This window comes from Chionomys nivalis, chromosome X (genome assembly GCF_950005125.1).
Source record: "Chionomys nivalis chromosome X, mChiNiv1.1, whole genome shotgun sequence".
In the NCBI taxonomy this organism is placed as follows: domain Eukaryota; kingdom Metazoa; phylum Chordata; class Mammalia; order Rodentia; family Cricetidae; genus Chionomys; species Chionomys nivalis.
Genome location: NC_080112.1, coordinates 25,997,636 through 26,013,808, shown reverse-complemented (window position 1 = coordinate 26,013,808; position 16,173 = coordinate 25,997,636). Strand labels below are relative to the sequence as shown.

At 47.3% G+C, this 16,173-nt stretch overlaps 1 protein-coding gene across 1 annotated transcript; it reads left to right on the top strand.

Moving 5' to 3' along the window:
* Positions 1 to 713: 713 nt before the first annotated feature.
* On the top strand, positions 714 to 8,322 carry Gata1 (GATA binding protein 1). Its single transcript, XM_057760222.1, has 6 exons — positions 714 to 770; positions 4,514 to 4,749; positions 5,332 to 5,709; positions 5,812 to 5,957; positions 6,972 to 7,097; positions 7,559 to 8,322. Exons 2-6 carry the CDS (start codon positions 4,533 to 4,535, stop codon positions 7,928 to 7,930), a joined length of 1,239 nt encoding a protein of 412 aa, XP_057616205.1. The 5' UTR covers positions 714 to 770; positions 4,514 to 4,532; the 3' UTR covers positions 7,931 to 8,322.
* Positions 8,323 to 16,173: the final 7,851 nt, after the last annotated feature.

Here is a 16,173-nt window from a genome sequence, read left to right as displayed (position 1 = left end):
CAGTCCCTGTGTGCATCCCCCACCCTGCCCCCCAACCCCAAGACAGCCTGTTACTGCGGCACCAACAGCCACAGTCGCCTCCATCTGATAAGACTTATCTGCTGCCCCAGAGCAGGCCAGAGCTGGCGTAAGCCCCAGGCACAAGCCCCAGACACTAAAGAAGTGTACCTCCACTCCGCTGCTCCTAGCCTAGTCCCCGAGGCTGGTCCATAAAGGTGGCTCACAGGTTCTAGTTGAAACACTCCCAGATCTCTATAAACCTCATTCTTCTCACCTGCAAAATGGGTACAGCTATACCACTCCTCTCCCAGAATCCAGGAGGGCTCACACACAATACAGGTCCAGTTCACACATAGCCTGGCACAGAGTAGGGGCTTTGCTAGTGGTGCGTGAAACTTATATTTAATATTGCCATGTATCTTGACTAGAGTTCACTTGACTAGACACTGGACTCCATAGAAGTCAAAGGCGAACTAGATCCAACAATCTACAGGATAGACAGGAAGGGTGGAGGGAGTACAAGTGCCTAAGAGGTCCCCCACAAGTAGGCGGCACACCCCCTCCCCTGCACCGCCCCACCCACTCGGGCACCAGCCACTCCCTGGGGAGGAAAGAGGAGGGAGAAGGTAGGTGGGTGGGAGGGAGGGCGGGCTGGCAAGAGGGAGGGAGGAAGGGAGCCTCAAAGGCCAAGGCCAGTGAGGACACCCCTTGGGATCTCTGAGCTCCACCACATCACTAAGGTGGCTGAACCCTCGCATCAACCATCCCAGGTCAGTCTCAATTCCCAAAGAGCCTCCAGCAAGGCAACCCCAGCCTGCTGCCCAAGCCTGCTCCAGGCTTTCTGACCCACATCTTGTCCCTAAAATGTGGGTCATCCCCGAATTCTTCCACAGCTCCCCAGACTTCTTCTGCTTCCAACCTCCATCTCTCCCCCCAAACCCTTCCTCTATCTGCCCCAACTTCGCCCCATTCCTTCTAAGATGCCTATGTCCTCTAACCCCTTGTCACTCTCCTCCTCCTCCTCCCAGGCCTACCACCCATAGATATTACCTCGCAAAAACCAAAAGACTATGTCTTCATCCCCCAAGCTCTTATCTCTGTCCCAAATTGTATTTCCACTAATTGAAACTTGTCTCTGCCTCTCTGATCTCCTGAAGAAGAAAAACATTCACTTTGGCTTCCCCAGGTCTCACATTTCTAGTCCCAAGTGAATACTTCTGTTTCTACCCCCGTCTTTCTGACTAACGGCACCTGTCTCTGATCTGTCCAACCCTAGCTTTAACCCCCATCTTTGCCTTTCAGACCCCATGCCTGCTCCCCGGGTCTTCTCTCTGGCCTCCCCAAATGGCCTCCTTCCCCTACTTCTTGGCCAAAATGCGTTCGTTACTTTAGACGCTAAGTTTGCTCTCCCCAAATCTATTCTGTCACAGTGACCCTTGTGGCCATCTTTTATAAGCTCTAAGGTCTAACTGCTCGCTGAATCCCACTCTTTCCGCACCTTTTCTACTCCGACCCCCTGTTGGCTTCTCCCACTCTTTCTGTGTTCCCAGACTTCATCTAGACACCAGCCACAGTCCGGTCTGGCCCCTCTCTCCTAAACCTAACAGCTGCCCAGGAAAAGACCATGTCTCTCTCCCATTTTACCATGACCCGCAGAACCTCTCTCTCCTTTAAACTACATTTCTAACTTTTCAAACTTCACCTTGATTCCCTAACCCCATCTGTTTCCCTAATCCAGTTTTGAACCCAAAATGTGCGTCTGAACTTTGAAGCTTGGCTCTACTCCTCAAACTCATGATTTCCTTTCCTAAACTCCATAGCCATACCCAAACTTCTGACTTCAACTCCACATTGGAGTCGGAAACTCTCCCTCTAGCCCCGAAGTACTACATCTGCTCCCCAGATCCTGCCTCAGTGCCTTTGGGCCCCAAGGGACCCTTGCTGAGGCCTGGGCAAAGGCTGTTACCTGGGGTGAGGGGCTGGGCCCAGGGAGAGCTGTAGGTGCAGCTTCTGTGCCTCCTGGCTAGGGCAGCACTTTCTCTAGTGAGGCAGCTGATAAGGAGCTCTCATATCCCCCAGCCTTGAGATAAACTTTATCTCTTGTTGGGAGAGTGATAACTGGGGTGGGGGGTGGGTCCTTGCTACAGGAGGGGTGGGCAGCTCTGAACCCACCAAGGTGAGAGGTCCAGGGGCGGGCAATGAGGCTGGAGATGGAGGATGGTGACAGAGAAAGAGATCAGGAGATGGAGTGATACAGAGAGGAGGGGCACAAAAAGAACTGGGGAACAAGAGACAGAGACACTGAGAGAAAGACCACTGAGGCATAAAACACATGAAGGTGAAATAGAGACTCAAAGAAAAAGTCAGACAGAAAGAGTAACAGTGCAATCAGAGGAGAGGCAGAAGGAGGGTCGTGGACAGAAAGCGAGAGAGAGGCGGAAACAGAATGGAGAGAAGGAAACATGAAGGGAGAACAAGTCAGGGAGAGTCAGAAACAATCGTAGAGGAAGCAAAGGGAGGGAAGGTAAACTGGTGGTCAAGAGGGAGAAGAGACACTGTCCAAAAAAAAATGTGGGAATTCTGAGGTCAAAGTGATGGTGGACACAATTATGAGCTGCCTTATCCCCAGCATGGTCCCCAACCCTGGGGTCAGCCCTTGCTGATCTACCCAGTGGGTAGGGAAGGTGGTCTTGTCCTCAGTCTGTCTCCCACTTCTCCCTACAGGGGCAGGGGCAGGGGCAGGTTCTGCAACTCCTTTACAAGCTGTGTGTAGTAAGGCACGTTGTGAGCTGTGGGAATAGTGCCCTGTGAGCTGTGGGGACAGTTCAAGGTCAGAGAAAGAAATGGGAGGAACAGGCACTGGGAGGCAAAGAGATTCGGACTTGGAAAGACTGAAGAGACAGTATGAGTATAGGAGAAAGCAATATTAACAGACACAGAAGGCAAGTCGAGAAAGATACAAAGACATAAAGAAATTAATTAGATATGGTCATACATGGATGGATAAAAGAAGGGCAGGACACACAAATTCATAAAAGCATAGAAAGAGGGGGCAAGATACACACACCCTAGACGGCCGGGGAGACAACTCAGTGAATAAATTATTTGCTGCATAAGTGTGAGGACCTGAGTTCAAATCCCCAGAATCAATGTTGATGCAGTAGCATGCACATCAATAGCCCCAGCATACTTATGGGGAAATGGGAGGTGGAAGAGAATCTCGGGAAACTCACAGGCCTATCCCGGTGTATGCACACAGTAGAAAAATAGGAAGGGCCCCTGTCTTTAAAAAGGTGGAAAGTGAGGACCGACACCCATGTTTTCTGTCCTTCCCATATGTGTGTGCACGTACCCGCCCCCACTACATAAACACACAAAGATAAAATCTTTTTTTTCAAAGGTCCATCCTAGAAGCATAGCAAGATGTAGGGAAAACACAGTCAGCCCTGAAAGGAAATGGAGGGAGAAACCCAGGGAGCCAGAGAGTTAAAGAGATAGACATGCAATATAAGACAGAGGCAAAGGGTCACCACCCAGCTCTTCGTGTACCACCTCCACTATAGCAGATGGGGAAACTGAGGTCGAGCAAGGGTGGTAAGACTTGAAGGTTCCTGAAATAGACCCTTTCCTCCAGAGGGAGGATACCAGGGTGGGAACACCTCCCACCTGTCACTCTCCTCAGAGGAAGCCAGTAGCTTTGGGGTGATTTCAAAAGTTGGGCGGGGATGGCAGAGATAAGAAGTGTGGAGGCAGGGGTACTGACCCCTCATAGAGCAGGGAGGAACTAATGGGGCCCTCTGTCTACAGACACAACTGAGGTGGGGGAGGGGGTAAAGCCGGAAACCACGGGTTTCTGAGAAAGTCAGATGGCGAGATACAACAGATAGGATGAAGTTGGGGAGCACAGAAGGGTGAACCCCAAGGTCCTGAGGGAGCTGTCAAGGGGTCCAAGGGACCTTGGTTGCACACTTTGCCTCCACAGAAGAAGAAAGGAAGGAGAAGAGAGAATAAAAAGAAGAAATAGAAGGATGGGAGAAAAGAGAGAAGAAAAGGCTCATGGGAGGAGGAGAAAGAAGAAGGTTGGAAGGTAGAGAGCAGAGTAAAAGAGAAGGAAGGAAGGAGGAGATACAGAAAGAGGAAGAGAAACATGGCACATGAGACGGGGAACAAGGAAGGAAGAAAGAGAATGGAGAAAGGAATGAAACAGATGACAGTGGAAACAGGAAGGGGGAAGACAAAAGAGGGAAGAGAGAAGACATGGAGGAATAAGAGGAAGAGGAAAGGGTAGGGAGATGAGCAGTTGAGGATGGAGGGAAGAAAGACAAGGGAGGCAGTAAGAAGAAATGAGGAAGTGCTCAAAGGAAGGAAGATGGGTAGGAAGTGAGGATGGAAGGCGAGACAGGAGAGAGAACGGCCTGAGAAGGGAGGAAGCGAAGAGGAAAGAATCTGAGTCCTAGGTGACGACTTGGAGAAAAAGGATTTCCGTGTCTGACAACCCTTCCTGTCCTCACAGGTTAAACCCCAGTTTCTCCATGGATTTTCCTGGCCTAGGGGCCCTGGGAGCCTCAGAAACCCTGCCACAGTTTGTGGATTCTGCCCTGGTATCACCACCAGATTCAGGAGGGTTCTTCTCCTCAGGGCCTGAGGGTTTGGATGCAGCAGCTTCCTCCACTTCCCCAAGCGCAGGCACAGCTGCAGCCACTGCGCTGGCCTACTACAGGGACACGGAGGCCTACAGACATTCCCCAGGTAACTGCTGGGTAGTTGCCTTGGCACTGGCTGGGGACTGGTAGGATTGCCACACAGACCATTAGCCAGTTCACAATTCTACTAGGGGGTCATCTTGGAAATAGAAGCCATGTGTATGAATGTACTGACCCTTCCCCCGACGACAGCAGTACTCCTTTCTGTATGCCCTACTGGAGGGACACTTTAAGAGGCAAGGTTGGCAGTATGTGTTAGCTCTCTTTGGTGACAGTAGTCATTGCAATCCCAGACAGAAAGGGAAGGACAGTGTTGTCATTGCTACAGTGATCAGAGGGACTTAGAACCCAGGAGTTAGCCAGGAAACTATTGTGGCTGCGTGGTGGAGGCATACACTCTCAGCACTTGGGAGGCAGAGGCAGGAGGATCTCTGTGAGTTCGAGGTCTACAGAGCTGGTTCCAGGACAGGCTCCAAAGCTACAGAGAAAAAACATAAACAAACAAATTATTATGGGAAGATTGGAAACCTAGCTGCCATGTTGGGACTGAAGGACACCATAACATTGATTACCCTTAGGTTTATTGTTCTCCTTCTTCCCCCACCTCCGCCCTGTACCCCTTTAACAGTCTTTCAGGTGTACCCACTTCTCAACTGTATGGAGGGAATCCCAGGAGGCTCCCCTTATGCTAGCTGGGCCTACAGCAAGACGGGGCTATACCCTGCTTCAACTGTGTGCCCCAGCCACGAGGATGGCCCTCCCCAGGCCCTGGAAGACCCTGAAGGGAAAAGCAGCACCACCTTCTTGGAAACCTTGAAGACAGAGCGACTGAGTCCAGACCTCCTGACCCTGGGGACTGCACTGCCGGCATCGCTGCCTGTCAACAGCAGTGCTTATGTGGGACCTGACTTTCCCAGTCCTTTCTTCTCTCCCACGGGGAGCCCTCTCGGTTCTGCAGCCTACTCTTCCCCCAAGTTTCACGGAAGCCTCCCCTTGGCCCCTTGTGGTGAGGCTCTCAAAAAGGACAGGGAGGATGAGCTGGGCTAGGTAGCTCAAGGCAAAGTTAAACTGAGATAATGCTTAACTTTTTTCTCTGTTCACCCACCAGAGGCCAGAGAGTGTGTGAACTGCGGAGCAACAGCCACTCCACTGTGGCGAAGGGACAGAACAGGCCACTACCTGTGCAACGCCTGCGGTCTGTATCACAAGATGAACGGCCAGAACCGGCCTCTTATCCGACCCAAGAAGCGATTGGTAAGACCAGGGGTTAGCCTGACCTATGCAGATGAGTTCCAGCCCAGGACAAGAGGCCGTATTCTTCCCTCCTACAGGAAACCCTGCCCAACTCATGTTTGTCTCCAACACATCGTATACTTGCCCTCATCCTCATCCTTTCCCCATGGGGACACACCCATCCCTTTCCTATGCAGGAGCCCTACTCTGATCTAGAACTCTCATCCTTTACCTACCCTTTGAGGCTTCAAACAGAAACCCTGTTCTCAAATTTGTGTGAAAAACTTCACCCACATCCTTAAGTGGGCTTATTGCTATGGTTCACATTGTAATCTCCTTGGATGCCTTCTTATAGAAGGCAGGACATCACTGAACTGGGCAAAAGGATTTTATTTTCTGTGCTGGGGATGGAGTCCCAGGCCTCGTGCATGCTAGGCAGGTACTCTACCATAAGATTACTGAGATTTCTGTAGCTTCCCAAGAAATTCTTTGTTTTGCTTTGATTTTTTTTGTTTTTTGCTTGAAATGGGGCTTTGTTATGTCATCCTGGCTGGCCTGGAACTATGTACACCGGACTGGTTTTGAATTTGTCACGATCCTCTTGTCTCTGTTTCCTGAGGGCCAGGAATGTAGGTATGACTCACCACACCTGGCTTCTTTCAAAAGATTCAGATATGTGGCCAAAGTTGAAAACCAGAGATGGAAGGAGTCTCACACAGATTATAAAATAAAGTCCTTGGCAGACAGTGGTGGAGGAGGCAGAAGCAGGAGTTCTGTGAGATCAAGGCCAGGCTGGTCTATAGAGCTAGATCCAGAACAGCCAGGACTACACAAAGAAACCCTGTCTCGAAAAAAACAAAATAACAATAATATTAAAATTAAGTAATTTCCTTATCCTTGATAGGAATACTTACATTCAGTGTGATTCACATGCCTTCAGGAGTGGGACTCCCACTCCTTTTCTCAGGCCCTGTAAGCCTCTGTCCCCAACTTCTACTTTCCCAGAGCTCTGATCTACATCCTTTTGTCCCTCAGATTGTCAGCAAACGGGCAGGCACTCAGTGCACTAACTGCCAAACGACCACCACAACCCTCTGGCGCAGAAATGCCAGTGGAGATCCCGTGTGCAATGCCTGTGGCCTCTACTACAAGCTACATCAGGTGACACTCTCCTTCATGGTGCTTGCCGTCCTTCCTCCATGATGGTGTCCTCACACACCTTGAACTCCCTCTCCCGCCCAGAGTCTTCCTCCTCTGCCCTCCCTTCCGCTTCTCTCAGCTTTCTCTTCTCGCGATTTCTTTCTCTATTCGCTTCTCCTCACACTCAGCCACTCTTCCCATCTCAGGCCTCCTTTCTGTCCTTCCCCTTTCTCTTCTTGCCACCTCCACTACCTTTCCCTCCCATGCACTAAGTCTTGGGTACCTCTTGCCAGTCTAGGAAGATATTCCAAGTTCAGGGCCTCACGGCCACGTTTCTCTACACCAGCGGCCCTGAGTACATCGCAGTAGTCACTGAATTAATTCCATATTCTTAAAACAGTGGGGTTGAGAGGATGTCCCTAGCCCAGAGATATACACACAAAGGGCTGGAGCTGGCAACCCTGTGGTCTCCCTTTCTCCAGGTGAACCGACCATTGACCATGCGGAAGGATGGAATTCAGACTAGGAACCGCAAGGCCTCTGGAAAAGGGAAAAAGAAGCGGGGCTCAAGTCTGGGAGGAGCAGGAGCAGCTGAAGGGCCAGCTGGTGGCTTCATGGTGGTAGCTGGTGGCAGTAGTGGTGGAAATTGTGGGGAGGTGGCCTCAGGCTTGACACTGGGCACTACAGGTACTGCCCATCTCTACCAGGGCCTGGGACCTGTGGTGCTATCAGGACCTGTCAGTCATCTTATGCCTTTCTCTGGACCTCTGCTGGGATCGCCCGCAGCTTCTTTCCCCACAGGTCCTGTGCCGCCTACCACCAGCACCACTGTGGTAGCTCCCCTCAGTTCTTGAAGGTACACAAAATGGCCTAGGCCTTGTGGCAGAGAAGGTGTCCCCTCTTTTTTAATTTTAATTTTTATTTTTGAGACAGGATCTCTGTAGCCCAGGCTGACCATGACAAATTCCTGATTCTCCTGCCTCTACCTCCCAAGTACTGGGATTATAGGCATGTATTGCCATGTCTGACATTTTTTTTCCTGTTTTTTGTTTTGTTTTTTCTTGAGACAGGGTCTCACTCTGTAGCCCAGGTGGCTTTGAATTCCCAATATAGTCTGGGATAGACTCAAACTTGACATCCTTCTTGCCTCAGTTCCTGTGAGCTGGGATTCCAGGCATCTGCCACCATGCCCATTTCTTCCTCCTCTTAGAGCCCAACCCAACAGGCCGCAGACATCACCTTGCATGTACCTTCAAAGATTTTGTAAAATAAAACCACCAAAGACCTGAAACTGGAGCCATGAGTTTGTGTTTGGCTAAATAAATGTCAGTGTCTAGTGGGGGTGTGGAGTGGCGCCTGGGCTCTTTGACAACAGAATCTAACAGAAATGTATGAATACACAAGCCTGGAGGAGTCTGCAGTATAACATTTCACAACTGAAAATCACCATCCAAAAATGTAACCGCACACATGAAGTTTTGTGGACAGCATCCAGGTGGTTCCATGTGTCTTTGTAAGATGGTATAGGACTGGTTAATTGTGGGTGAGGTGGTGTAAGATGGCAAAGGTGTCACCAAGCTGCAGGAGAACAGCACGTAGAAATGTGTGTACGGTGACAGGCGATGAGACAGGTGAGGTTGGAGTTGCACGGTTGTGCATGACTCTGGATGATCACTGAGACAGTGTGACATCACAAACTGGGCCCAGAATCTGATGACTAAGCACCTTTGAGACACTGAGCAAGGACTATGTACGAGGCCCAATGTGCAGCAATGAATTCTTTTGTTGCTGTTATAGAAGACCCAATAACAGTAACTTACACGGGGAAGATTTATTTTGGCTCAGGGTTTCAAATGGATTCCAATACATCACAGTGGAGAAAGCATTTTGGCAGCTCTCGTGGGGGTGGGGACTACAGCAAGACTCTTCATGACAGTCAGAACAGAAAAGTAGAGAGCGACACTGGAAGCAAGAAGTGTTATGACCCACAAAGGTCACCCCAACCAGTCAGGCCTCACAACCTCCCAGAATAGTGCCACCAGCTAAGGACCAAATGTTTAAAGATATGAACTCGTGTAGGACATTTCATTTTCAAACTGTACCAAGATGTGTGTCTCTCTAGAACATCTTTATTGCTGTGGAAACGGCAGTTCTTTCTCTGCCAGTGTCTAAATATGTCTGGGTGCATGCACCATGTAGACTGTGCCGTGGCACTGTGTGTCTTAGGGCTGACAATGGGAGCAGCTCTGTGTACATTCGTGGAGCATACTTTCCCACTGAGTTAGGGGCCCTCCTCCATGGGAAAAGAGACAATCTTCAGGAAAGGAAAGTGGGAAAGAGTGAATTACATGGAAAGCTCAAATGTGTTCCCTGAGCCTTCCTGGAGGCATCCAGTCCTTAACTAAGCCTGCTGCCCTATAGGGAATGGGAAGAATGAAGGGACGGACAGACAAAACATCTTCTGAAACAGGATGTGGTAGCGCAAGCCTATAATCCCTGCACTTGGAAGGATGAGACAGGTGGATTGCCACTAGTTTGAAGCCTCATCTTAAACCTAAGCTCCGTGTGAAGGCTCGGATCGGCAATTCCAGGGTTTGGAAAGCTGGGGACAGGCAAGTTAAGAGTAAAAAACGACAACACAAAACTAGCATCTGGAGGCTGGAGAGAGAATTCAGAAGCTAAGCGCAGCACTCTGCCAGAGGACACTGCTGGGTCCCAAGCACTCACACAGTTTCTCACAATTTTCCCTAACTCCAGTTCCAAGGGACCATACCCCTTCCTCTGGCCTCCCAGGGCACCACCAGGCATGCAGGTGGCGCACACACACACATGCAAGCAAAACACTCATCCACATAAAATTAAAATTAAAAATGGCCTGTGAGCCGGGCGGTGGTGGCGCACGCCTTTAATCCCAGCACTCGGGAGGCAGAGGCAGGCGGATCTCTGTGAGTTCGAGACCAGCCTGGTCTACAAGAGCTAGTTCCAGGACAGGCTCCAAAACCACAGAGAAACCCTGTCTCGAAAAACCAAAAAAAAAAAAAAAAAAAAAAAAAAAATGGCCTGTGAATCTTATACCTGCAAGGTGGCGAGTACCACACTGCCAGGTACCTCTTTACACTCCTATTAAATGGGGTGAGTTGTTCCCCGAAGTGAAATATGTCATTCAATTTAATAAGCATAAGTTGGGAGGATGGCTATAGAGAAAAGGCTCAGCAGTTCAAAGCACTTGCTGCTCTTGCAGAGGAACCAGGTTTGGTTTCCAGCACCCACATAATGGCTCACAAGCAGCTGTAACTCCAGTTCCTTTTCGGCTTACAGTATACATACACGTAGGCAAAAGCACTCATATGCATAAGGTAAAAATACATGTCTTTAAAAATAAAAATATTTTTAAGGAAATTAAACACTTAGAAGATAATGTACTTTTAAGTTGGGAACATTCTAAGACAAGTAGGTAAAGTGATTCACCCAAGGCCATACAGTTTAGCATAGAGCTGGGACAGGTAATCTGGTCAAAGACTGTCTGGCCTCTTTCCTTCTAAGGTAGAGGCTAGAGGGATCCTAAACTCAAGGTTATCTTTGACTGCCTGTGAAGTTCATGGCCAGCCAGGGACATATGAACCCTTTCCTACAAATAAAACAAAATAAATTAGGTATACAGGATATCCCAGAGGAAATCTGGTGAGGATCCAGTGACGATGGTGTACCAGAAACCAGAGGCCTTGAACCAAACCAGTGACTCATTGCAATGAACGTTTACTAATAAAGCTGATAGGACACAAGGGTATATATACTATATGACACACTGTGGCTCCCAATGCCACCAGGATGCATCAAGAGATGTTGGAGAGGCAGGCGAGGAGAAGCAAAGAGGCTTTTTGTTTGGGGGGTTTTCGTTTGGTTTGTTCTTTTTTGGTTTGTTTTGTGTTTTTGTTTGTTTGTTTTATTTTGTTTTTTTGAGACAGGGTTTCTCTATAGCTTGGGAGCCTGTCCTGGAAATAGTGTTTGTAGACCAGGATGGCCTCGAACTCAGAACTCACAGAGATCTGCCTGCCTCTGCCTTCCACGTGCTGGGATAAAAGGTGCGTGCCACCACTGCCCAGCTGGTTTGGTTTGTTCTTAATTGTGTTAGTTTGCTTGCTTGCTTTCTTACTGTGTTTTGATTTCTTTGGTTGGGGGGTGCTGCAGGGGTGAGGGGAAGAAATGGGGGGCTGGGGTGAGTGGAATTGGGGTGCGTGATGCAAAACTCTCAAAGAATAAAGAAGTTAAAAAACAAATAATTTAGTAATATAAAATCATGAACATATATAAATTAAAACAATTCTTCAGTATACATACAATCTTATTCATCAGAAAAGGAAAGCAAATTTTCATACTAATAAGATATTTATTTATTGTTTTTGTTTTTTGAGACGGGGCTTCTTCCTGTATCCCTGCCTGTCCTGGAACTCACTCTGTAGACCAGGCTAGCCTCGAACTCACAGAGATCTGCCTACATCTGCCTCCCAAGTGCTGGGATTAAGTGCTCACCAGTACTGCCTGATTAATAAGATTTTTTTTTTTTTTTTTTTGGTTTTTTCGAGACAGAGTTTCTCTGTGGCTTTGGAGCCTGTCCTGGAACTAGCTCTGCAGACCAGGCTGGTCTCGAACTCACAGAGATCCGCCTGCCTCTGCCTCCCGAGTGCTGGGATTAAAGGCGTGCGCCACCATCGCCCGGCTTAATAAGATATTTTTTTTTCATAAAGTGATGTAGGAGGGTCATCTGTCTATGTGTTACTTTCATTGATTAATAAAGAAACTGCCTTGGCTTTTTGATAGGGCAGAATTTAGATAGGTGGAGTAGACCGAACAGAATGCTGTGAGAAAGAAAGCAGAGTCAGGCAGACACATGCTTCTCCTACCCAAGACGAACGGTGGTTAGTCTCATGCTGGTAAACCACGGTCAAGTGGCGATACACATTAATAGAAATGGGTTAAACAAGATGTGAGAGTTAACCAGTAAGAGGCTAGAGCTAATGGGCCAGGCAGTGTTTAAATGAATGCAATTTGTGTGTTGTTATTTCGGGTGTAAAGCTAGCCATGTGGGAGCCGGGCGGGATAAAAAGCAGGCCTGCTCTCCTCATTACTACAATAAAGAATTAAATCTTGGAACAGGAAAGACGGCAGTTAGTAAGTCATCTGCTTTGCAAGTGTGAGGACCTGAGTTCAAATCCTCGAACCCATGTAAAAGGCTAGACATTGTAGCCTGCACATGTAATTGCAACACTGGCGAGACAGAGGGGAAAGACAAAAGGACCCCTGGTGCTCACTGGTCAGCCAGCCTAGACTACTTTGTGAAGTTCCAGGCTAGTAAGATACCAGGTCTCAAACAAAAGGTGAGAGGTGACTGAGGAGTGACACTAGAGATTGTTCTCTGACCTCCACACACATTCAGAAGAAATCTTGGCTGAATACTTGAAACTGTACAAGTATATCTTGATTTTATTATCAATACTGAGAATGTCACTTCAGATAAATATGTAGTGCAAAATGCGAGAATTACATTTAAGCCTGGGCTAGCAAGATGGCTCAACAGGCAGGGGTGCTTGATGCCAAGCCTGATGTTGAGTTCAATTGGAGGGGCACACATAATGAAAGGAGAAAACTGACTCATGCAATTTGTCCTCTGATACACACACACACACACACACACACACACACACACAAATTGTATTTATTTTTAACAAGTATGTTTTGTTTTGTTTTTTTTTTTATTTATTTATTTATTTATTTTTTTTTTTGGTTTTTCGAGACAGGGTTTCTCTGTGGTTTTGGAGCCTGTCCCGGAACTAGCTCTGTAGACCAGGCTGGTCTCGAACTCACAGAGATCCGCCTGCCTCTGCCTCCCAAGTGCTGGGATTAAAGGCGTGCGCCACCACCGCCCGGCTTTAACAAGTATGTTTATGGCTATTTTAGAAATTGTTAGAAATTCTCTCCTAATCCTAAACAAAATTTATTTAATGGCTTTAAAAATGAAGTTAGCACTTCAAATAGTAATTTAAATTACTTAAAATTTATTTTACTATCTTTTGTGTATGAGTGTCTGCACAGAGGTCTGTGAGCCATATGCATGCCTAGTGCCCATAGAAACTGGAAGAGGATGTCAGATACTCTGGAAGTGGACTACCTTACTGTTTCTTTTTTTTTTTTTTTTTTTTTTTTTTTTTTTTTTTTTTTTGCTTTTTTGAGACAGGGTTTCTCTGTGGTTTTTTGGAGCCTATCCTGGAACTAGCTCTTGTAGACCAGGCTGGCCTCGAACTCCCAGAGATCCGCCTGCCTCTGCCTCCCAAGTGCTGGGATTAAAGGCGTGCACCACCACCGCCCGGCTACCTTACTGTTTCTAAGCCACGTTTGCTGGGCACTGAACCTGAATCCTCTAGAAGAGCTCTTAACCTCGGAGCTATCTCTCCAACCTCACTCAAACACTATTTTTTTTTTTTTGAGACAGAGTCTGTCTACATAGACCCAGCTATTCTGGAACTCACTCTGTAGACCAGGCTGGCCTTGAACTCACAGACACCCACCTGCCTCTGTCTCCTGAGTGTTGGAATTAAAGGTGTGTGCCACCATGCCCAAGAACCGTATTATTTTATTTTATTTTGTGTTTTGAGACAGTGTTTCTCTGTAGCTTTGCAGCTTGTTCTGGAACTCGCTCTATAGATCAGGCTGGCCTTGAACTCAGAGATTCACCTGTCTCTGCCTCCTGAGTACTGGGACTAAAGGCATGTGTACCACCCAGCTGACAATAATTTTTTTAAGTCAAACATTCTAATACAATATAATAATGGGGATTAAACTCAGCCTAATTCATGAGAGGCAGACACTCCACCACTGAGCTATAACCCCAGCTTCTTTTCCTTTTTTTTTAAATTTTGCTCACACATGAATATAATTAATTCTGATTACTTGTTTACCCACACCCTTTCTTATCTATCTCCCATTTATTTTTTTGTTGTTGTTGTTAATTTTTCGAGACAGGGTTTCTCTGTAATTTTGGAGCGTATCCTGACACTCACTCTGTAGACCAGGCTGGCCTCAAACTCAGAGATCCACCTGCCTCTGCCTCCCAAGTCCTGGGATTAAAGGCGTGCGCCACCACCACCCAGCCTGTCTCCTATCTTTTTACCTTTTAAGATAGAGTTGCACTAATTTACCTGGACTAGTCTTGTATTTTTCGTACTCCTATCTCAATTTCTCAAGTGCCTGGCATTACAGGCCTGTGCCATGAAGCACATAGTAATTTGATACTTGCATCTTAAAGAATGATAGTAAGAAACCAGAGCTGCATTGAAGTCCTATTGTAACAAGGTCCCAGATGTTAGTAGGCCCCCAAATCTTAGCACAACTAACTCCATGATGGAAGTGTCATCCAGTTTGTAAATCTCAGCACATAGACAGCACCACCTGCCAAAACTAAAACAAAGGCCTAACCTATCAAAGTCCATAGTTCTGGGAAGTCTCTAAATGTACCAACCTTGCTTTTGGCTTCTGTAGTTCTGCTTCTGGATAACTGTTCTTGCTAACGAAGTATGTCAGTTCAGAACATGGCTTTTGTGCTTTAAGGCTCACCCTGAGAAAGGCTCAGGGTTACACTAGGATCCCAAACACCCAGTGTAGTTGCCGGCTGACTAATAAAGACTTTCTTTTGGCTTAAACCCATGTCTGAGGAGTCTCCTCTGGTGGATACCCCACAATACTATGATTCCACACAAGCAAGTGCTACCATAAACATGCTGGATATGCTTTTGGATTAATTTTTGACCATTAAACTCAGAAATGCTTTACTATTGCCAAACTTTCCATGACCCCTACATTCAGTTATGTAAGCCCATATTCAGTCAATACTTTCTTGTTTTGTCTTGAGTCAGGGTCTCATCATGTAGCCCAGGCTGGCCTGGAACACAATATGTAGACAAGGCTGGCCTCAGAGAAATTCACTCATCTGTTTCCCCAATGCTGGAATTAAAAGTGTGAGCTACCACGCGCACAGCTCCATATTCAGTCTCAACTCACAGTTTAGGAAGGTCTACTTTAGCTGGACAGAGGCAAAGGCAGGTGGCTCTCTGTGAGTTCAAGTCCAGCTTGGTCTACAATGTGAGTTCCAGGGTAGCTAGGATTGTCACACAGAGAAATCCTGTCTCAAAAACAAAAAATATGGAGCTGGAGACGTGGCTCAGTGGTTAAAAGCACTGGCTGCTCTTCCAGAGGACTGGGATTCAGTTCCCAGCAACCTCATGCTAGCTCATAACTGCCTGTAACTCCAGTTTTAGGGATCTGACACCTGCACACAGACATACATGCAGGCAAAACACCAATGCACATGAAATAAAGATAAATTATTTTTCAAAGGTCTACTTTAGTTCGTAATGCCTGAAGAAAGTCTATTCACACTCATCTTACCAATAAAAACATGAGGTTTGGACCTGTTAAGTATCTTGTCCAACCACCCTGAGTTCAATGAGTGGGTTCTGAACGGAGTGACTGTCCCCAGCCCTGCAAATCAGCTTTGTTTGTATTAGTAGAGATGTCTTCTCTTGGAACCCCACACATGAGCGCTATGGAGGTACAGAAACTAAACACAGTTGGTACCTAACTTCACCAGAGAGCCAACTCCCCGTCGTTAGTGCCAATTGAACACAGCCAGGTATGGAACAGACACCTGTGATCCCAGAACTCAGCAAGCTGAAGCAGTAGTACTGTCCTGCGTTCAAGGCCAGCTGGGGTTACACAGTGAATGCAAGTCCAGCCTTGAGATATAGGGAGATCTTTTTTTTTAACCTTTAAAAAATTTTTTAATGATTTATTTAACTTTATTTTATTTGCATTGGTGTGAAGGTGTCAGTTCTTGTGGAACTGCATTTTCAGACAGTTGTGAGCTGCCATGTGGGTGCTGGGAATTGAACCCCAGGTCCTCTGGAAGAGCAGTCAGTGCTTTTAACTGCTGAGCCATCTCTCCAGCCCGATATATAGAGATTTTATCTCAAAAAAAAATCACAATCACTTATATTCCTTTCAGAGAGTGTCCAGAATGGCTGTGGCCCCAAAAGAAGCTCAGTGC